This window comes from Arvicola amphibius, chromosome 1 (genome assembly GCF_903992535.2).
Source record: "Arvicola amphibius chromosome 1, mArvAmp1.2, whole genome shotgun sequence".
NCBI classification, from domain to species: Eukaryota; Metazoa; Chordata; class Mammalia; order Rodentia; family Cricetidae; genus Arvicola; species Arvicola amphibius.
The window spans coordinates 165,230,568-165,253,992 of record NC_052047.1 but is presented as its reverse complement, the minus strand read 5'-3'; the positions used below and the strand labels follow the sequence as shown (position 1 = coordinate 165,253,992).

Below are 23,425 nucleotides of genomic sequence, written 5' to 3'. Positions count from 1 at the left end.
GGCTGGCTTAGCTTTGGGACAGGAAGCATGACACGAGGTTACCCATATCACAGTTTGTCCCTCAAGAACCTCCAGTGTGTATGTGGGGTGGGGAGTCCTAGAGGGCACTCTGAGCCAACTGGGATCGGGAAGGCCAGGCCTCAGCCAGGAGGGCCTCTTTCTCAGGACACGGATGGACACTTTCTGCATGTGTCAACCTTCTGCTAGGAGAAGGGGTCTTCCAGAGGGGTGCTGGGGGTTCCCCCACAGGCTGTGTGCTAGATCGTTAGCCTACCTCAATGGAGGTAGAGAGCAAAGGAGACACTGTGCAGGGTGTGTGTGCGCGTGCGTGTGTGTGCACGTGTGTTGTACATGTGTGGTACATGTGTGGTAAGTGCCTGTGCAAGAATGCAGGAAGATCGTACCTGCCTGTGGTTGTCCCTGATGTGTAACCTTGGGGCAGTCTTGGAAGCCTCAGAGCCCCTGTGACTTGCCAGGATCTCTTCAGTGTCACAGCAGCCTTGCCCAGGATGCCACTCTCTCTTTTCTCTGCAGTTAGGCCTGTATTATCACACACACTGAAACTAAGAGGGGACTATGGAAAAGATTTAAAATTGGCTCAGAAATTTTGGGCAGAAATAATGTCTGGAGCCCTAACCCCACAGCAGGCAGCGAACACTAAAGATGTGGCTGTCCCCATTGCCACTGTCTTCCCGTCAAGCGGGGCAGGGCAGGCAGGAGTCAGCAAGTGAGTTTTAGGCACTGCTCAGTCATCTCTTGCTGCCCCTGAGGGCTCCTTCAGGGAAGTGTGTGCCTCTCGGGGAGGGATAATGTCCCCTTGGGCAGTGGCAACCACCTTAGGACCCCCAAAGGCCCTCCACAATGATCCCAGGTAAATATTAGCTGTTCTCCACCCTCAAGGGGGCACACACAAAACTTCCCTGGTATTAAGGAAGGAACAGAAAAAAAGCAAACTGGAGAGAGACAGAGTAAAGAGTCCTTGCCGGTTCTTCTCTTCCTGTGTTAGACCAAACGCTGAGTGAGAAAGGGGAATGTCTCAGTGACACACGATGCAGCACAAGAAACACAACCACGGTGAGGGGGGTCCTCCATGCATGCCGCTGCTGCGGAGGGCGGCTCAGATGTAGACAGGCTGCTCCTGGGCGGTCAGCAGTCTGTACATGGCTGCTGGCATCGTCTTCATATGGATCTGAGGGCAGACAGCCATGTTAGCTGGGGCTGGGGCCATACAGTTTCCAAGAGAGCCCACCCGCAACCTCCAGACATGTCCTAAGAAGAGTGAAGCCCATGGCTTTCTAAATTTTTTTTTTTGGGGGGGGGCACTGTAAATGATAAGAAAATCTGGGTAAGGCTTAGTTTCCCAGTTAAAGGCTCCTGTCTTCACAGCCCTTGAAAAGTAAAGGTGGCTCAACGGGAAGAAGGGCTCTGGGTTTCTAACTGCCTGCTTCCATCTCCTGTCTTGGCAGTGGGGAGTGCAGCCCATCTCAAAGCATTCTGCTACTACATCAAGAACAGAAGCCCCAGAAATGTAGTTAGGACATGATGTGAGCCCATGCCAGTGCTGGGAGCTCCGGGTTTTAGGAGTTTTGAATCTAATTCGTCTCTTCCAATCACACCTGGTGGTGTTAATTGGGGAGAATGAGAGAATCTGGGGAACCACAGGGAGTAGCAACACAAATGAGGAAGAGAAGGCAGGTGAGGTTACTTCCCACAGGTCTGCAGCAGATGGTCTGCCTACCAAGGAGCATCTAGGGAGGGAGAGGGGGCTCTAGGAGGCTCCCAGCACAACCCATGTGCCAGGCGCACACGCAGTACCTCAGCCCTGTTGAGCCCCAGGCCTCATTCCTACCTCCCCAACAGCATTGGAGAGGATGTGGACGATCTTCTCATGTGGTGTGGCTACGACACTCTGGCCATTGATTTCAATGATCCGATGTCCCACGCGGACCCCTCCTCTCTCAGCTATTCCCCCTCTCATGAGGCTGCAGATCTACCAGAGGCAAACACCAAGTTACACATAGCGGGCAGGGCCACATCCTCAAACCGTGTCAGGGTGAAGGGCTGTCTTCCCTGGGGCCCTAGTGCTCTACCGTGAACACCCCTTAGAAGCTGACTGGCCGAGGCTTGGGCCATTTAAATCTCTCAGGTTCTTTTTATGAACAATGGGTTTTGTGGCCCAGTACGAAGCTCAGCGGTTGAATGTTCAACTAGCATGCACAAGATCCTGCATCTGGTCCCTATCACCATATACAGCAGCGTCAAAAGTAGGTTCTGTAGGCCCACCAGGCTGCCTTGTGCACAAACTTTGCCCAGGGGTATGGCAGGTGTGAAGTTACTAGTGTGATGAGTTCTGACCACCTGGGGCTTAGCTGTTGGCGGTCAGGGTTTCAATCAGACTTCCACAGTCTCCAAGCAGGCTTACCCATGGAACTGTTTGATGCTCGAAGCCTGTATTTGAGGACCACTATTGCATGATCTAAAGAGGCTGTGGGACAATGGTCTTTTATCCTGTCACTCGTATTATTTTTAATAAAACACTGATTGGCCAGTAGCCAGGTAGAAAGTAGAGGTGGGATGACTAGGCAGGAAGTAGAGGCAGGGCAATGAGAATTCTGGGAAGAAGGAAGTTTGGGTCTGCAATTGTGACCCAGCTGCAGAGGAAGCAAGATGTGACTGCCTCGCTGAAAAAGGTACCAAGCCATGTGGCTAACTCAGACAAGAATTATGGGCTAATGTAAATTACAAGAATTAGTTAATAAGAAGCCTGAGCTACTGGGCCAATCAGTTTATGATTAATGTAGACCTCTGTGTGATTCTTTGGGACTTAATGGTGGTAGGACCGGGCAGGACAGCAAAACTCAGTCAACACCTAGAAGCCTACTGTGTTCCACACTATGGCACGAGGAGAGAGGTACCTGTCGTTCTCTATTTGGCGGTCCTTGGCCAAACTCACTTCTTACAGGGACGGAATCGATGGTATAGCCAGCTACGTCCTGTGGTTAGGCTGTAACCACTAGTGAGTGAACGTTCCCAGTGCTGCAGGTTGCACCTTACACACTAAGCATGAGTACTTGTGAACTTATAAAGTTGGTTTTACACCCCAGACCCTGCATCTTTATTCAAAAGCTGATGCAGACAAGACCTGCAGCAAGGGAGCTTAGTGGGTCTGGGGTGAGTGGGTCCTTCTGGGCTCTAGGGTGCTCTCAGGTCAAATGTTCCATAGCTGATTTCCACACTGGAGGTGAGACCAAGGGTCTAGGGTTAGGGCTGTGGCTCCTTGGTAGAATGCCTGCCTAGCACACTCCATCCCCAAACAGGCGAAATCCCAAGAAGCTAGTCAAATTACAGCCGAAAACCCCAAGTCTATTTACTGGATGAAAAGATGAAGGGAGTGTACCCGCTGGAAAAAAATTCAATATACCTCCATTTCCATTTGTCAGTATTGGAAAAGGGCGTGGTTTGACGTATACTTACAATTCCATTCTGGACGCTGAATCCCAGCTGGTAGCGAAGGTCCGGCCTCCTTATTAGCACTGTGGTCACCGGAGGGCACCTCACAATGTTCAGCTTTACCCGCGCCTGGTTCTTTAAGCCCTGAAACGTGAATAAAGCACAGTGGAGATGGTGACCACTGAGTCAGGCAGGGTAAACAGAGGCAGGTGTGGCCAGACCGAGGCAGCGCCTACACCTGCGGTCTTCTGAAGGCTGTGTGTGCCCGACCTGGAGCCATCCCAGTGAGGCCTCCCTAGATAGTCGTACTCTGGGTGGCTGGAAAATGGACGGTGTCAAGGGCCCTGGCAAAGGTACAACTATAAGGAAGAGTCCATGTGCTTGAGGGACGAGGGTGTAGACTGTTGGGAGAAAGCCACGCGGGACATGCGCTCTCTCCTCTCCAAGGCAGACTCTAGCAGTGACTCCTATCAGAGGGCATACACATCACAGCAGCAGCTCATTCCCAAAGCTGGTTCTCTCTGGTCTCTAACCTCTTCTTCCCCACTCTTTATGTCTGGAGAGATCTTCTAGCTTGTGGGTATCCCCACTACAACTGGAAGCTCCAGTGTGTTTGCCTCCCTGGGATGTGATGGATTATGAAGGAGAAATGAGACAGGAAACTGCACATAGGTTCATGTTTGGTCACCTGCCTGTCCTCTAGGCCAGAATGGATTGTAGATGAAAAGCTGACCTCTAGTTATGCACGGGAAACAGTTTTCAGAGCCTGTTTGCAGCTTCCTACACATTAGCCACACCATCCCTCTCTCAGGCAGGTCCATCTACCACCTCGTCAGCTACGCGCTGAGAAGTGGGGACCATGCAGAAGCCAGTCCAGAAATAAACATGCCCCCTCCAGAGCTGCTGGCTCCGAGGAAGGCCTGTTCCGCCCTGGTTGCCTCCTGCTTGCCGGAGCAGATGATCTGAGGAGAGCATGCTCGGCACTCTGCGAGCCCTTTCCTGCACCAGTCCCCAGCATGGACAGGCTCTGAGGAGTTTCCCATCCCAGTTCAAGAGACACTCTGCAGAGAACGTGATGGTTTTTGCATCCTGGAGCAAACAGATTACACTCGTGAGGTTGGAGGCCTTGCTGCTACAGCTAAGGTTGGGAGGTCCGAGTGCTCAGGAAATGCCTGCCAGACTGGACTCTAATCCATGAGACCAGCAGATTAAGAAATGGCTCAAGGTCATCTTAGACTCCTCCAGGGCAGCAAGGGTAAAGGGTGTTGAAATGAGTAAGCATGTTATCCAGAGAGAGCTGGCAGGGATTGGGGATATCCCGTAGAGATAGGGCGATTTGTGACTTGATGCTCATACTCACATTGGCATCACCAGTATCCCCAGTGGTTGGAAACAGGCTAGGGAGCCCCCTAGTGGAGGGGACAGTATTTTCAATACAGTGGATGACGGAGTGTGCTTCTCCTGCATCAGATGCCAGGGACAGATTGGGACCTTCTGTTGACAGCAAGTCTCATCGTTATGTCAATAAGACAGAGTGAATGTCTGGCTTTCTGCTCCCAGAAGTGGGACAAGCATAGCCAGGTGAGGAGAACAGTGCTGGTGTCCTCAGACACGAGTTCCGGTCCTATTTCTGCTACCATATGCAGTGGGGCTCGTAGGCACTTGCTCTACCTGATTTTCCCTACTGTTTTCTACATGCTGACACTGAGGTCTCTGCCAGGTTCAGTTTCTATATACATCTTCCTAAATGCCTTATCCCATGACACTGAACTCAGCTATCAGATTTAAAACTCGGACTCATTCCACAAGATCAGAGCAGGTAGGAGAAGTGAGGCAGGCTGGACCTTGGCTATGAACACACTTCATTTTTCCTTGAACACCTCTTCATTTTGTTCACTTAAATCACTTATATACCAATAAATGGGTTAGGCCCTGGACATTGGAAGGAGTAAGATTCTCCAGATCTCCTGGAACTGGTGGGAGCACGAGAGGCTGAGAGAGAACACAGAGAGTGTGTGTCAGGACTGAGGTGGGAATAGAGGTGCTGGAGTTCCCCCCACATCCTCTGCAGAGCAGGAATTGGTGGAACACGAACTGAGAGTGGCACGGCCCGCCTGTAGGAGTCATGGTCCTTCACGCAAAGCTCACACCTGCTAACCGCCCAGGAAATCCTGAAGATCTTATAGAATATACCAAAAAGTACAAGAATGAAACAATTTCCCCAGTGTTACCTATGAATTTCACATGGCTCTGGTGAATTGATTTAAGATGCCTGTTGGGTTCCTCAGCAAAATAACTTTTGAGACTGGAGAAAATGTGCTTCAACATAAGGCCTCAGAAATGGCAATTTGAAATGACCAGAACATGATTTGCTCTGCTATCCCTAATCAGTGTTTCAAGTTGGGTCCCATTAACTTAGATTTCTGACCTGCCATTTTGTTGGAGGTGCCAATTAAATAAATGGTCATTTTGTCCCCATGACAACAGTGAATGATGCAACAAATTAAGAAATATAGTGTGAAGAGAAGAAGCCAGAGCGGTATCTATAGCAACAAGAACAATCCTACAATACTCTTGAGAAGGAAAGGAAAGCCGGGCACTGGGTTGGAAAAGGACCTGAAGTCTAGAAGGAAGGACTTGGAGGCAAGGGCACGAGCAGAGAGATGCTAGTGTTCTTGGTCTGCCAATGACTATGCTTTAGGAATGAGTTACAACAGGGAAGGTAAGAGCTAGGCAAAAAAGAACCCAGAAGGTTTCTGTAACTAGGAACACATTCCACTTCCTGCGATCTGGGAGAAAAAAGGCTAATGAGCATTGCAGTGGCAAGACACAGAACAACATCGCTTTAGACTCCTGTTCCTCAACAGTCAGGCCAGAAGACTGGCAATGCCAACTTCCCCAGGACTTTACTGAAAGGCAGAGTCCCATTTAAGACTTGTCGGAATACAACTGACACCTTAACCGGATCCCTGGGTGGCTTGTGTGAATGTGGGAAGCAATGACTGATGTTGGGTAGGGTGGCCAGGACAGGGACCTACTGAATGAACAGCAGGACAGTGAAGCTCTACGCCCAGACATTTCCCTGCAGGGACTGAGGTTTGGGGGTGGAGCAGTGTGAGCATCCACCTAGGTCCAGGCACAAGGTGGGGTGATGTCTAGAGAACCGTAAAAAAGGGCACTGAATCTACTGCCAGTCCTCATTTGGTGCTGAGGTTCCCTCAGCCAAGACAAGCCACGGCTCCAAAGCTGAGGATCTTGGGACAGGCGAGTGCTCCAGCGGGGCCTGCCTGCTGTGCCCATCTCTGCTGAGGGAGCCATGGAGGCAGCAGCTTTCTCAGGCCCTCAGTGGCACTTGTCTCTTTCATCATCACATGGCCTTTTCGTCTTCCCTGTCTGTGGAGATTTAGTTTACAGACATCAAAGTTCAGCTCTTCAAACAACCTGTCCCCCTCAGGAAGCTTTGGGCAAGCTTTGCTTTCACCTTGAGCTGGTCATCTGTGGACAGAGCTGTCCCTAGGCAGCAGTCAAGATGGTCAGGCTGACCTCATAGACACCACGGTCCCTCGTCTTATCTGTCATTAGAGGGCAACGTGGGTGGGTGAGAGGAGAGCTGGGGTCCAATGGAATGGCCAGTTGGGGACCCTGAGCCTTGGGGTTTCAGGTAAAGCATGGCTTACGGGAAGGTCAGGCTCTGACATAAGGTTGGGAGTTATCAGACATTCCCATTTCCTCAACTGAGGTCTATCCCTACCATCACCCAAGTGTCTCTCATTCATATTTCTCTCTCTCTCTCTCTCTCTCTCTCTCTCTCTCTCTCTCTCTCTCTCTCTCTTTCCCTCCCTCCCTCCCTCCCTCCCTCCCTCCCTCCCTCTTGGGTTTCCATGACAAAATATTATACACTGGGCTTACAATCAATAAAAGTTACTTTTAATAGTTAGGCTGGCAGAAGTCTGAGATCAGGGTGCTGGCAGTCAGGTGATAAGGGCCCTCATCTGGGCTGCAGACAGTGGGATTCTGGTTGCTTTCACGGAGGAAGAGAAGCAGAGAGCCCTGTATGGTCCTTTGCATAAAGGTGCTGATCCAATTCATGAAAGCATGAGACCTAATCACCACCCCCCCACAGTTGTTGGGATTAGGGCTTCAACATGTACTTTAAAGGGGCATATTCAGTCTATAATACCCTTCTCCCATCCCATAGCCTTTCCGGACCCAGGTTAACTCCACATAAAGTCACCCTCAGCAGTTTCTCTCGCCAGTTTCTTCCCCTCACATATGAGCTCTGCCCTCCACACACAGAGCCTCAAGACTGGCACTATCAACACCTGGGGCTGGGTAGGGCTTGGCTGTGGAGGGTGGTGTCCTATGCACTGTAGGCTGTGCCTCTAGTACTGTCTTCCTGGAAGGATAGCCAAGGCATCTTCAGGCTTCTGGAGCATGCAACATTACCTCTGGCTGAGGATTTCCACTTGCATAGACACCCTCCCTGGACAGAGTGGGGTGGTGTCTCAGGGCTGTCTCTTTACTGGCTGAGTGATGTGTCTTTAGGGGCCAGCTGTGTGACTGCTGTTCTGTGCCTGTTTCCTACTCATGCAATGGGTGCCAACAGTACCTATTGCATAGAAGTTCATGAGCAACTGGAGGCATGAGCTCAGTGAGCACCCTCCGAGGGTCAGTGCTGGGTGCACAGCCCTTGGCTTCTGTAACTGTGGGGCCAGTCACCTCTTCTTGGTATGCCTAGCTCCTGGCTGAGGACCTACCCACTGTCTGGGCCACACAACCCCTTGCAGTTCTCACATGCATCTCACATGCACACACAAGTAACCTCATGGGAGAGAAGGGACGGGGCAGGCCAGTGGGCAGAGGTCCTGCTGTTCAGTAGAGGTTACCAGATCAACCCTGCAGGTCAGGCTGAGTTCTTTCCCTTGACTCAATGGTAGCCTACTGTTGCTCAATTCAAGCAGACACTTCTGAATACCACTGTCCTTCCTGATACAAACCTAAGTTTTAACTCCTTCAAAGTCAAATTAAACTTTCAAAATCAAATGTTTCCACTCCTAAACTCTTGCAACCTTTTACCTCTATGCTGCTACACATCTTTCCAGGAATGTAAATATCTTGTACATGCATGGATTCTCCAGGGTTCATCTCAGTCCCAACAAAGGTCCAACTAAACACCTGAGTGATTCTCTGCATTAGACGGCTTTTCTGATCTCATCATTACTGTAGAGTCATGTGCTGCACAGTGATCTTAGTCAACTAGACAGATCTACCATGGCAGTCCTGTGAGACAACACTGGAGCTGAAAAATTCCTATTCCCTGGTGTGGTGATTTGAATGGGTATTTCCTCCATAGACGCGCTTGTTTGAATGCTTGGCCCATAAGGAAGTGGCCTTGTTGGAGTAGGTGTGATCTTGTTGGAGGAAGTGTGTCACAGTGGAGGTGGACTTTGAGGTCTTCTATATACTCAGGCTACATTCAGTGTGCCAGTTCACTTCCTGTGGTCTGTGGATCAAAATTCAGAACTCTCCGCTCCTTCTCCAGCACCATGTTTGCAGGCACACTGCCATGTTCTGCTATGATAATGCGCTTTAGCATTATCCAGTATCCTCTGGAACTGTAAGCCGCTCCAATGGAATGTTTTCCTTTATAAAAGTTGCCATGGTAATGGTGTCTCTTCAGAGCAATAGAAACCCTAACCAAGACAGAAGTTGGTACCAGGGACTGGAGTATTGCCATGATAGGCCTGACCATGCTTTTCCTTGGAGTAATTTTGATTCGGGGAGTTTTAATTAGAAAAGCAGTTGAATGGTTTAAGTGGGGGCTTAATGGGCCACATTAGTAGGAAACTGGAGGACAGTGGTGTTGAGGGTGATCTGAACTGTGGGGGCCTGGCCCAAGAGCTTCCAGAGAAGATTTTTACTATGTTGCCTCGAGATTGCTGTCTCTTTGACTTTGCCTACTTTCTCTATATATCTCTGTTCAGATTTCCAGCCTGACTTTACTCTGATGTGTGGGATTCCCCTCTGTATGCTGTGAATATGTTTTATTACAATTGGCTATTAAAGAAGCTGTTTTGGCCAGTGGCTTAGTAGGTGGGAAATCTGAACAGAGATATATAAAGTAGGCAGCGTCAGGGAGATGCCATGTAGCTGATGAAGGAGAAAGACACCAGCCATCAGCCAGAACCTTACCAGTAGGCCACAGCCTTGTGGCAATACACAGATTAATAGAAATGGGTTAATGTAAGACATAAGAGTTAGCTAAAACTACGCCTAAGCTATTGGCCAAACAGTGTTGTAATTAATATAGTTTCTGTGCTATTATTTGGGTCTGGGTGCCCAGGAAATGAACAAGCAGTCTCCACCTACAGGTGTCTTAGGATTTCTATTGCTGTGAAGAGACTATGGGAGCCAGGGAGTAAAATGGGGTGGTTTGAATAGGTATGGCCCCCACAGACTTACAAGTTCTGGGGCCAAGGATGCTACAGTGTCATACTGATTACACAAGCAACAAGGATCAGTGCTGTTACTAGGTTATATGTACTTATTACACTGTATTTATATCATCATTTTAGGGTGTACTCATACTCATTAAAACACAACATTAACTGTAAGATAGTATGCTGTGTTATGCTGGCAGCCCTCTCATGGGTCCTACAATTACTATCTCTCTTGGTCTTACCAAGAGGCCACATCAGGTGACTGACCTAAATTGTCTAATTACTTTGCAATGTTTGGAAAATGACAAAATTGCCTAATGATTTGCATTTCCCTGATGGCTAAGGCTATTGAACATTTCTTTACGTGATTCTCAGCTATTTGAGATTCCTCTGTTGAGAATTCTCTGTTTAGATCTATGCCCCATTTTAATTGAATTATTTGTTTTATTTTGATGCCTAGTTTCTTGAGTTCCTTATATAGTTTGGATATTAGCCCTCTGTTAGATGTGGGTTTGGTAAAGATGTTTTCCCATTCTGTGGGCTGTTGCTTTATCCTTTTGACAGTGTCTTTTACCTTATAGAAGCTTTTCAGTTTCGTGAAGTCCCATTTTGTTAATTATCTATCTTAGTGCCTGTACTACTGGTGTTCTGTTCAGGAAGTTGTCTCCTGTGCCAATGCTCGCACAACTATATTCATAGCAGCCTTTAATATTCAGAAACTGGAAACAGCATAGATGCCCCTCAACTGAAGAATGAATAAAGAAATTGTGACACATTTATATTTATGTTAAAAATGGATGGAACTAGAAAAGATCATCCTGTGTGAGGTAACCCGATCCAGAGAAATGAGTATGGTATGTACTCAGTCGTGAGTGGACATTAGCGTCAAACCAAAGGAGAAACATGCTACAGCCCACAGTCCAAGAGAAGCTAAGCAACAAGGAGGACTTAAGGGGGATGCATGACTCTCACTGTGAGGGGGAAAGGGGATGGATATAGCCAATAGGTAGGAAGAGGGGCCTGAAAGGAAAAATGTGGATGGGAGCAGAAGAGATCAGGCTGGGGGAGGATGGAAGGAGAGTACTGGGAGAGGCAGCTGGAATCTGGGGGCATTGCCAGGGATGACCTAGAAAACCTAGAGCAATAGAAACTCCCAAGAATCTGTGAGGGTGACCCTAGCTAAGACTCCTAGCAATGGGGAGCATAGAGCCTGAACCAGCCATCTCCTGTATCCAGGCAAGACTTCCAGGGGCGGGACTGAGACATCAGCCCAGTCACAAACCCTTCGTCCTATAATTTTGTCCTGCCTACAGAATGTGCTAGGTGAAAAGATGGCACAGGAATTGTGGGAATGACCAATTAATGAGTGGCCCAGCTAGAGACCTATACCCTGAGAGGCACCTCTCCCGAGGGCCAAGAACCAGAGGCGAGATACCACAGACACCTAGGATAGGACTAAACACAACTGGCAAAAACAAAAACCAATGAAATGGTTCCTAATGATATTCTGTTGTTCTCATAGATTGGTGCCTAGCCCAACTATCATCAGAGTCTTCCCCCAGTGTCTTAGAGTTTCTGTTGTGAAGAGGCACCATGGCCATGGCAACTCTTAGAAGGAAAATATTTTTGGGGTTTCAGAGGTTCAGTTCATTATCATCACGGTGGGAAGCATGCTGGCATGTAGGCAGATGTAGTACTGGCTACACCTTGATATGCAGGCCACAGGAAGTTGTATGAGACACTGGGTGGTATCCTGAGTATAGGAAACCTCAAAGCCTTACAGTGACACACTTCCTCCAACAAGGCCGTGCCCTCTCCAACAAAACTACACCTCCTAATAGTGCTACTCCCTATGAGATTATGGGAGATAAAAACATTCAAACTACCACAGCCAGCAACTGATGGGAACAGACGCAGAGACCCACAGCCAAACATTAGGTAGAGCTTGGAGAGTCCTCTGGAAGAGGAGGATGAAGGATTGTAGAAGGCAGAGGGGTAAAGGAAACCACAAGAAAACCCACAGAACCAACTAATCTGGGCCCACAGGGGTTCAGAGACTCAACCAACAACCAGGGAATCTACACAGGACTGACCTAGGTCCCTGCATATGCGTTACAATTCCGCAGCATGCTCTTCCTGTGAGACTACTAAACACGAGAGTAGGGGTTATCTCCAACTCCGATGCCTCCTTTTGGGACCCATTTCCCCTATAAGATTGCCTTATCCAGCCTTAATAAAAGGGGAGGAGCCTAATCTCACAGCAACTTGATACACCTTGACTGATTGATATCCTTGGGAGAGGAAAAAAAGGGTGGAGGAGAAGATGGCAGCAGAGTAGAAGGAAGGTGGGGGATTAGGAAGAGGGGAGGGAAGGGAAGCTTTGGAATGAATGCCTGATGACACATCTCTCGGAACTTATTTGTCCACATGTGGCTGTAACTAAGCAACTAGCATACTTCACGGAGGACACGTCACCTTGTCCTCTGTGCTCACCTACAGCCTTGCCCCAGGTCCTTGGATGAGGCTGATGGCTTTTGAGGGTTTTCTTGGGCACTGACTGGCTATTGTACAGATGTGTTCACCCACACACAGTGGTGCTCTCTTTGAAACCCCTGGGACCAAGAAAAGCTGAGCACCCCAGCCTGCCTACTTGCTGGGTGTGGGGTTCTGGGCCAAAGAGGCTACAGTGTCAGTCCGCTACACAGGCAGCAAGGACCGGCGTCCTCCAAAGGCTGGGTGTACAGACGCCTCGCTGCTAAGAAGAATCCAGTTCCCCCCAGGTAGTCATATTCATTTTCTCTCTAAGTAACTCTTTTCTTCAGTGATGGCATCAGCGTGGGTCGGACAAAAACGAACATGCAGACTAGAGCAGGTTTTCTCCCTATGACATTCGGGCAGTGGCTCAGGGGACGGGAAAGGTTGGCCTCCACCAGTGTTCTCTGAAGAGCTGAAGCATTCCCATGAGCTTAAAAGGGGGTGGTAAGTCTTCTCACATTTATCTGGCTGGCTATAAAGGAGTATTTGGGTTACAGAGTTGAGGGAAATCCTGCTGGGGCTGAGTCTGGGTTACGTGGGAGGAGCTGAGGTAACTGATGAGTTATACATACCTATGATACCTATGATGGGCATTGGATTAGATGCAGGTGTTATGTAAGCCTCATACATTGTGACTCAGACCTATGGAGAAGGTTATTAGCTGCCTTGAATACAAGTCCATACCGTCTGTAGCTGGGTCTTCCTCAGGGCCTGGAACATGCTCACACACACTGAGGACGGGATGGCAGTCCCATTCCACATTGTTTCGTGTCTGCTACCGAGAAGGTTTGCCCACGCCTAGGTACCTTGATGATGCTCTGGCAGGTGGACAGGGGCAGGCCCACCAGGCTGGTGCCGTTGATGGACATGATCTGGTCCCCGATGTTCAGCTTCCCTGACTTCTCGGCAGGGCCTCCGTGCATCATGTTGGCAATGATCACAGTGGGGAGAATGGATCCCCAGCCGGACTCTACAATCACAACTCCCAGGATTTCTCCTTTCTGTTTCTCTATGAAAACCTGGAAGAAGAAAAATATGTATAGAAAGCTCTTATCAGCAGCCATACGGGACAGGTATCAGAGCTGGTCCCCTCTCTCGTCCGCCCCCCTTGGGGGGAAAAAGATATTTTGTTGTAGCATGTTGTGTTCTGGCAAATAAAACTTGCCTGGAGATCAGAGGGTGGAGCTAGCCACAGTTAACCATAAAAGTCTGGAGGGCTGTGCAGACAGACAGGAAGTGTAAGGTGGGGTGGAGATAGGAGCTTGGCCCCCTTTTGGTCTGAGCAGTTGGAGAGGTTAAGAGGTAACTGTGGCTGGTCCTTTGCTTCTCAGGTCTTTCGGCTTTTACCTCGATATCTGACTTTGGGTTTTTATTATTAAGACTAATTAGGATGGCTCTTCAGTGCTTCTTGGAGGGTGCCAGTCCAGGTGGGTTCCTGTCTTCTCTACACTCGGTGGCATCTGGAGTCTGTAGGAACCCACTTCACACACAACCCCCAACAACCCCTATCGAGACCTGGAATTCACCCTCATTTCATGTGACCAGTTTGGCCTCACACACAAATACAAGGGGCACCATGCTTTTCTGTTTTAAAACATCAGTTGTCCTATGTAGTGAGAGCTTTGGTGGCCTGTTACACCTTAATCCACAAGCGGCTTTTGGGTTCTATGCATAGGTTTTCTCATCCCACAATGTTCTGCAAAGTATTTCCAGTATTCAAGAGTTGGGAGTGATAAACACATGAAGTACTTTTCTGCAAGGCAGAAGGAGAGGAAACCGTGACGCTGAAGTTTCCATGGCCAAAAGGCTGTGGTGCACACAGGAAGAACAGATCCCAGACATATAGGGTGTTTGTGACCTTGGGTGGCTGGCGCAGAGGCAAGCAATAGGACTGGACACCTGTAGTATATGGAGGTGTGCAAAGGGGCCATGGAAGTATCCAAAAGGAAGGCCCTTTTGGAAGTATCTGGTGGAGTCTGATGTGTCTGTACTGGGAGCCAGCAAAGCTACTGTCACAGATGCTGCCCACTCCTCCCAGCAGCTCAGCAGCGGGCCCCTTCCCTGAAGCATCTCCCACAGCCGAGTGGGACACTGGAGTGTTCCCCATACCTATATTCCTGTGCTGTGGTTCTAATCTTAGTGCCTCCTTCAGTGCCTCCACTTGGAGCAAAGGTAAACTGAGCAACTGAGCTAAGCTGAGAACATTCGCGCATGCTCCGATCTGGTGTGACTGTTGCTCTTCTGGGCACATGGGAGGTGACACGAGGACATGAGGGAAGAGGCCATTTGAGAGCCAAGGAGGGAGGTGTGAACACAGCCTTTCTTCCCAGCCCTGAGGACTCAGGCTTACCAACACTTCAACCTTGCACTTCAGCCTAGAACCGAAAGGCAACTCCTGTCTGTTGCTGGAGCTGCCTAGCCTCTGGGGCTACCATGGCAGCCCTAGTCAATGAATATATCCCTGCCCATCCCAGGTCAATATGGGACAGAGGGTACACCTACCTCCGGGTCCCCTGCGCTGTGATTCAGAAGGAAGGTCATGGCCAGCAAGACCATACTCATCCTCAGTACCCTCCCACTCCATATTTGCTCTGAGTGCAGGCTTCCATTGAACCTCTTGACCAGGAATCCTCTTCTATGCTGTGGTCCAACGAGCCTGACTCAAGACACCTAATGGGGTCCAAAGCCCACATTCTTATTCAAAGTTCTTTTTATCTGGAGGATAAAATCTTTCTGGATTTTCAAATTGGTACACTGTCTCTTCTCCTGTGTTTACTTCCTGCTCTGATTGAGTCACCTCCTTCCTGATGTCCCAGCACTCTGTTACTGCTCCTTACCCCTCCACTCTCTGCTGCCCCTGAATATTGCAATGACCTACAACTCCAGACCACTTTGGTTGACCCTGTCTCCCTCCAGCGGAGCTCAGTCTGAAACATCAGAGGGAGAAGTGCCTATTGCATGATCACGTGATCTGTTTTGCCACTGCAGCTGTCTTTCACCAGTGCTTGAGCAGGCAGGCCACTGTTCATTTTCAGCCCCCTTTCCTAGATCATGGGCTTTGTAAGGACAGAGGTCAGGCCCTGCATCCATACCTATAGAATTCCCTCAAGGGGTAGAGGATGGGCAGCCTATCATTTATACTTGTTTTCAAAAGTACTTGATAACAGGGTCCCCTGGGAGGAAGCCAGAGACGGACGTGAGAGCCACAGAATGCCCTGCCACCACCACTGTTTCCAGCCTCTCCTTCCACAGCAGGGCTGCCTCACCCTCTAGGACCCCAGCCGGCTGGCTCAGCCTGGGAACAAGTCCTGGGAAGTACCTACATCTTTGCAGTTTTCCGACTTGGAGAAGTGGATCAGGTCATCGTTGTACATGTCCTGGGTGTTGAGCAGGTCACTGTATTCCTTCTGGCTGAGGTCTTCAGGGTTAATCCCGTTGGCTCTGAGGAACTCCTGGTACGCCACACTGAATGCCTGCCCTATGGACTGTGCGATCAGCTGGGCCTATAGTGGCAGCATAGGGGAAGACAGCAGTGAATGGGGGAGTTTCTGGCACATGCGCCCCTGGATGAGTCCTAGTGGCATTTGAGGGTTCTAAATAGCAGGTCACTCAGCATTCTATATCAGGGTACCAGTGCCTACCAGGAGCTATTTGAAAAAAAAATCAGTATGTTTCTTATGACTGTACCCATAAGGGAGTCCTTGGCACTCAGTAGACAGGAGTCAGAGATGCTGGACATCCTACTATAAAAAAGACAATACACAGTGACAAATCCATTCTACATCCGGTATAATTTTTGGATATCTCACTGGACATCGATTATATTTAACAGCTGTTTCTAATCACTGTATCCATGACTAGATTCTAGTTTCTGTTTAAATACAGGACTAATTGGGTGGACCTGGCTACCCTGCACATTTTAAGAATAATACTGTACAAAGCAAAGGAAGCCGGTCCTTTGGGATTTTATAAGTAAGTTTTACATCTTTTAAAATCACCCATATCTTTTGTGGCCATGACACGAGTTGTCAGTGATCATATCCCTGTCAGTGGCACATGGAGACTCTGCTTGTGTTTACAGGTATGCATTCTTGCTTGACCCTCCAAAATGCCAAGTAGAGAGTATCTACAGTATTGCATCAAATACAGTACAGTTCTCACAGCCAAACTTAAGTAAGCAGATGGCAACATCTGGCTGCTTCATGCTACTGTTTGGAATGGCCGAGTCCATGCATTTAAAGTATCATGACTTTATCTGAACCTCTTTTCCTTTTTCATTATACTTATGGCTATAAATTATTTTGTAGAAAATAAAGGGAATTGGAGACATGGCTCAGTGGCTAAGAGTGCTTGCTGAATAACCATGAGGACTGGACTAAAATTCTACCATTAATGTAGTAAGCTGTGCATGTCTATAATTCCAGCTTCAAGAGGGTGGCAGAGGCAGAAAGCCTGCTGACCTCCAGCCTAAATGAGAAAATGTGAACCCCTGACTGTGGCAGAGACTCTGCCTCAGAGGCATAGGTGGAAAAGTGAGGGAGGATGCTACCCAACATCCTCTTTTGGTCTTTATGCATACACAGACACCCTGTGCCTGCTTGTTCATGGGGTGGCGGCCCAGCTCAGCCCAGCCCAGCCCATTCCGGCTCATCCCTCAGCTATGGAACAATACACTTGCTCCAGATTATAATGAAAATGAAGTCACTAGGATCTTTCTGCTTTTCTCTAGTGGAACTAAAAAATAGAGGAAGAAAGCCCTCTTTATAAACTCTGTGCTAGATGAAGTTAGCAGCGGTCCTGCGGGGATCCTACAGGCTGGTGAGCCTTTTCTGGCCTGCAGGAACCAGGAGCCTAAAGATTCTACAATTTTATTCATGAACTCTCCCGGCCCTGCTTATTTCTCTTGTGCTGCATCCTGCCACAGCCTTAGAGCACAGGACAAAGGGAGTCAGGAAGAGGCATTGCTGCTTAAGGCTTGAAGATCAGTGTCAGCATCTCCTGGCTTCCTGACTGCCTTGGCCTCCTCACTTCTTGCGGAGGGCAGTTTCTTGCAGCTAGGTAAGCAAGTCACAGGAGGGACAGTGCTTGGGGAGGTCAGGGGCTAGTGCCGTGCAGAGCCACTGTGGATGAAGGGGCACCTCTCTGTGAACACATCTGTCTTCATTTGACCTCACGTCCTGTGAGAATGGGGTCAGGAATCCTGGATTGCTACCCAGAAGGGAACATTTTCGTAAGGTCTGGACCTAGGGGGTGATGCTCCCTTGGACTCCTCCCAGTCCTTGGCCTGGGAGGAACAGGGACGCTAACTGTGACAGCAGGACAGTTCTGTACAGCTCCGAACTTTTCTCTGCAAACACTCTGGTGCCATGAAGACCTGCTTAGACTGGCAATCTGGGTCCCTCTCTTTCAAAGCCTGCTGGCTCTTCCTCCCCAAGCAAACTTGGCACTCTCCTGCTTTAGTCCTTTGCACTTGCTATTTCTCATTTTATTCAAATCTCTACACAACTGTCACCTTCTTGAAGAAAAAATGTATTATGCTGAACACCTTACTTGAACTAGTCCTGCCCTTCTGTGCACTGACCCCATTTTGTATTTCAGCAAAGCACTCCCCATGTCTAATTTACTAAGTTGATTACCTCTATCTTCCACCCCTTTAGTCTGCACAGAGAGTAACGCCGTACACCTCCAGTTCTAGAACAGTGCCTGACATACAGCAGGGGCTCAATAAATATGTTTAATGTATGATGAGCCAGACTGATTCAGGTCCTGAGAAACTGGCCACCTAGTGACTATTGAGGTCACCCAGAGGGAGGTTGGAGAAGGCAGCCTTACATCCTCAGACTCAAAGACATGGCAGATCATCTTGTACTGTCTTTTTCCATCCTGGGATGGGTGAGAAGCCTCCACGTTCTCTTGAGAGTTGGACCGGGGCATCCGTCTGCGGGCCATCAGCACGACAATGTTCCCAATGTCTGCGATGTAGGAAATGGTCCTCAGGGGGTGATCCATCATAGGCTCCTAGAGGTGAAGGACAGAGCAGATGAGTGGCACGTAGGACGTAAGAACTTGGGAGATGGTATCTTCTTTCCTCACACAGGCTGAGGATGGAACCCAGCTGGGGTGGGCCAGGACAAGGCTCTCACTGCCAGACCTCTGAGTCCCACTCCCAGGCCTGAGGCATTTTCCTTGGCCAGTGAAGAGGAGGAGATATATTCAAGAGAAAAAGAAGAAATATTAAACATTTTACACCTTTGTAGAATCTCTGGTGGTGAAGCTGAAAAGATAAAATCTAAATGCCAGTGTGCGCGCGCGCACACACACACACATATGTATGCTGTACACTTTTAAATAGAATTCCTTAAGGCTAGTGAGTACCTCCTCCCAGACAACTCATTTGAGTGACAGACAACACACATATTCTGCGTTTCCCTTTGTGCTTGAAGAAATTAGCCACAGCCTTTTGTGAACCATGTTCTTTGTTTTTGATTGAAGCCCTGAGTGAATGTGTTATCACTGACATGAGCACAGCTACATCACAGATCCCAATATCTCAGATCCATGGGGATGGCAAAGCCTTCTCCTGGTCCATGTGTCAATGTTGACAAAATACGTGCAGAGAATGTAGAACCCAGCTTTGCCCTCCCCAGTGTTTACAGCCTGGGACTGCTCCCCTAAAGAGACTTCCTTCTGCTTCCTTGTTCAGATGTAGAAAATAAACACACTGAGTTTCTAGGCTGCCTCTGGTTCATCTGCATCAGAGCGCCTGGCCCACCAATCCCAGCTGTTCTGTATGTGTGTGCCTCCTTTCTTAATTCCCTTGTCGTCCCAGTCAGGTTTCCAGGACCCAGCACACAAGTTACAGCATTCCAACACCAGGGGATAGCCACTTTACAGGCAGGGCAGTCTATGTTAGAGTAACCCCACTGACCTTTACCCCTGAGAAAGGTGGGAGCAAGCTGGTACCTGTGTATCTGCATTCAATACTTTAATCCTCTGGGTAGAAATGAAGAGATCCACCTCAGTCATTGGCTGAGATTCACCTTCAGGAGCCTAAGAAAAAAGTGCATCAAAAGAAGTTTTATTATATTACCTGAACCCAATGGCATGGGAAAAGGTTAGCTCACACACTGGGTTACCAAGACACAGTCACCAGAACGGCAACACAGACTCAAGGGTTAAATTGCCAAAGCTGAAGGTACTACAGAGAGGATGGACGCATGGGCAAGAGTTAGCATCTCTACGTTACAGGGGAAATGTGGAGTCCCCTCTGCTGCTGCCTTACAGTGGCAGTCACTGCAGCAGATTAACTCTGACATGGTGACAAGTGACCCTTTCTGCAAGGGTTTCGGGGGGGGGGGTCAAAGAGTAAGAGCAGCTAACTCATAGTGACCCTGGAATGGTCACTCATTTTACCCTGTCAGAGCTGACGGAGGGCAATGTCAGTAGTAGGTACAAATGAAGCCATTGGATGCGGTTCTGGTAAGAGGGTCTTCATGTTCATACATCACCACAGCAACAGAAGCAGCTGCCTGCTCCTGCAGCCACCCCATTCCAAAAGAGCCCCCAATGCCTCACATCCTCGGAGTAATTTACAAATACCTAGAAGCTCTGCCATCCCAAAGGGCAGCCTGGCTCGTTTAGGGCTGAACCCTGCACATGTGTGGTTATTAGCGAGTTTTCTGTTTTTGCATCCAGCAATCTGAGAAATCCTCAAATTGAATATACTGCAATTGGGTAGTCCCAGGTCCCTGCCACATCATTGCTCCTGAATGGCTGCAGCTTCCACACTAGAGGATTCATTTAGCATCTCCAATCTGTTCCCTGTCGTTCCTCTGAAGTGAAATGACCAAATGAGCAACAGAAAATGGCCACTTGTGGCAACTAAGTTTGGAGAAAGGCTGGCTTATGGAGCGATTCAAAACGAAATTGGAACAAAAACTTGCTGGATGCAGAAAACAAAAACACGAAATCATAAAAAGGCAAAACGTAAAAGAAAAGGACAGGCGTAACACCAAGTGATGAAGTTGTTTGTACTGCACCTTCTTCCTGCTTTTGGCTAATTTCTGGGCCGTCTGCTTAGCATGGAACAAACAGAGACAGGAGAATAGTTAGAAAAGAGGAACTGACATGCTAGCACTGCTCAAGCGTGTAAGGCACGTGTGGAGAAAGATGGGCTTCAACACCCCACTTCACGGGGACATAGTCTTACTGGGAGTGCTGGGGACAAGGGTGAGAAGGGACTTCTTATGCTTCACTGTAATTTGCCATTTTAAAGAATCCCCTCTTGGTTCTGTTTTTATTGAATGCCTGATTTGTTATTTCACTGATTTCAGCTTACATTTTAATTTCTATCTAAGTTTCTTTGGGAGCGACTTGCTGAATTTCCGCTCAACTTCTGATAAAAAGCTACAGCTGTCCAAACTTTTCTCTCCTGCAAAGGCTTTTCCCTCTCTCGGGCCTGCTTTAGCTGTGCCGCTGTTTTGTGCACTGCAATGTCTTCACTGCCATGTTACAACACTTCAGCCGTGACTTCTCTGAACCCTCAGTTCTGCTATTAATTTCATCATATTTGGATGTTTCCTAGCTCTTCTTCTGGCATCAGTTACGGGATGAATTTTACTGTGGCCTGAGGACACATTATGTATGATTTCAGTCTTTTTGAGAGTTGCTGAGTCTTAGGTATTATGATCTAGCACGATTGATGTTGGTGAATGTGTCATAAGCACTGTAAAGTAAGAATTCTCAGTCGTCAGTTAAGATAACTCTCAAATGGGTTGGTGCGTGTGCCTTGCTTGTTCTATCAGCTTACCGACAAAGGTGTGCTAAAATCATCAGCTGTCGCTCCGGACTTGTCTTTATATTGTGTTTGTTCCGCTGAGCTGTGTTTTCTCTGTTTTGTATCTGTGTTATAGAGTGCATATATATATATATATATATATATACACACACACACACACACACAGATACATATATATATTTAGGGTGGTATGTCTTCCTGTTGAATTAATCCTATCATTCTCCTCTTTTATTTGTAGCAATAATTTCCTCTTATACATTTTATAAGATAAATATAGTTTGTATCTAATGAAAATGAACATATTTCTTCTTGTACTTATAATTAAAAGATACCATAGTTAATAAAAGATTTCCAGATCCAAATCTCTGCTCTGCTACCTACTATCTATGTGATTTTTAGCAAGCCACTAAACATTTCTATGCCTTAGTTTCTCTGTGTAAAACAGGGACTAAAATAATCTCTCACTGAACTGTTTTAAAAGATAAATGAACACACAAAAACCTCTGCAAAGAGCACGGGGCGTTATGTCTGCGTCTGCGATGCACAGCTATAATTGACACTTGTAGGGTGCGGCTCTTCAGTTGTGTATGTCACAGTTTACGTGGATGTGAGTCAGGGCCCAGCTGTGGAAGGTGTCAAGACGGCTGCGTCACTCTGTCGGGTGGGTAAGGCTGAGCTGTTGTGATGGGTTGGAGGGTACGTGAGGCTACACCGCTGTGATGGGTGTAGGGTGGTAAAGCTGAGGTGTTGTGATAGCTACAATGCCAGTGAGTAAGGCTGTCTAGTTGTACCAGGTGTAGGTGGATAAAGTTTGGCTGTTGTGATGGGTGGGTGGGTGGGTAAGGCTGTGCTGTTGTGATGGGTGGGTGGGTAAGGCTGTGCTGTTGTGATGGGTGGGTGGGTAAGGCTGTGCTGTTGTGATGGGTGGGTGGGTAAGGCTGTGCTGTTGTGATGGGTGGGTGGGTAAGGCTGTTCTCTCAATTCCTTGGTACTTACCTGGAAGAGAAACTTTGCTCTCAGCAATGCATTTCTATTTCACTAGTGATTAAACTGTGTTGTCTGCGTTATCCCACAGTAGAAACTGGATGAGTCAGCCCTTCAGATAGCACATAAGCTAATTGCTGATACCCAGGAAAGAGGATGGCCACACTCCCACACAGCTTCCCCGCCATTCTTCTGGTGGTGATGAGTCTGAGGTGAGCAGTCTGCTCTGGAAGATTTATGGAGGTGTTTTGCTAACCACTACCCTTGTCAATGGGTGTATTTCCGCACCACTCAGATGCATGTGGAGTGAGCAGCCTTTGGAGGTTCTGACCTGAGTCAGTTTTCATCTGCCTGCTAACATCTCTTGGATCTTTTCTCGGCCTCTCTTGAGATGACGTGAAATGGCCCAGGAACTCCTACTCCTGTTTGTGTTAAAAGCCCAACAACTCTAGGCAACTGCCACCAATAAATACCCGGGTTCTATTGTTTTCTTCTCTTTTCTGGAACCACAGAAAGATGAGGAAGACAAACTGAGTTTCAGGACAGGTACTCGGCATGGTTTTCACACGGTTGAAGATATTTTATGCAGGCAGAGCAATACCATCTTGAAATCACTTGGATTTCTAAGTATTCTGTGCCAAATAATAACATTTAGATGTAACATTGAAAAGATGAGCGAGCCAGTGCCTGGATGAGAGATTGGAAGAGGCTAATAGAAACCTCCCGAGGCCAAGGATGGCAGGACCCTGAGAAGAACTGTGCCCCTTTCCTTTTCCAGTCTCAGCGTGTACCAGGCACTCGCCAATGACAGCCCCTTTAGGTGGGCCACGCTGTGGGGAGGGCCCTGGCTGCCTACCTATTCTTTTTTTTTTTTTTTTTAAAGATTTATTTATTTATTTATTACATATACAGTGTTCTGCTTGCATGTATACTTGCAGGCCAGAAGAGGGCACCAGATCTCATTACAGATGGTTGTGAGCCACCATGTGGTTGCTGGGAATTGAACTCAGAACCTCTGGAAGAGGAGTCAGTGCTCTTAACCTCTGAGCCATCTCTCCAGCCCTGCCTACCTATTCTTTACCCAGCTAGCATCTATGCCAGGGGCCGTCTAACCTTCACAGGTCACTTCAAAGCTCACAGTGCTCTGTGAGGAAGGGACTACAGTAAGACACTCAAGAGGGGGGAAACAAAGCACAGAAAGGCTAGGTAATCTGCCCAG

General features: G+C 48.2%; 1 protein-coding gene across 1 annotated transcript in view; it reads right to left on the bottom strand.

Moving 5' to 3' along the window:
* Positions 1 to 1,106: 1,106 nt before the first annotated feature.
* The window catches only part of Apba1 (amyloid beta precursor protein binding family A member 1), a 67,553-nt gene continuing 45,234 nt past the window's right edge, over positions 1,107 to 23,425 (bottom strand). Inside the window, exons 5-12 of the mRNA XM_038344602.1 lie at positions 20,465 to 20,497; positions 19,389 to 19,475; positions 18,258 to 18,443; positions 15,749 to 15,928; positions 13,232 to 13,444; positions 3,475 to 3,594; positions 1,850 to 1,990; positions 1,107 to 1,189 (exon numbers count right to left, since the gene is read on the bottom strand). Coding sequence (XP_038200530.1) covers positions 1,118 to 1,189; positions 1,850 to 1,990; positions 3,475 to 3,594; positions 13,232 to 13,444; positions 15,749 to 15,928; positions 18,258 to 18,443; positions 19,389 to 19,475; positions 20,465 to 20,497 — 1,032 coding nt within the window. The 3' untranslated portion in view covers positions 1,107 to 1,117. The remainder of the gene's footprint in view (positions 1,190 to 1,849; positions 1,991 to 3,474; positions 3,595 to 13,231; positions 13,445 to 15,748; positions 15,929 to 18,257; positions 18,444 to 19,388; positions 19,476 to 20,464; positions 20,498 to 23,425) is intronic.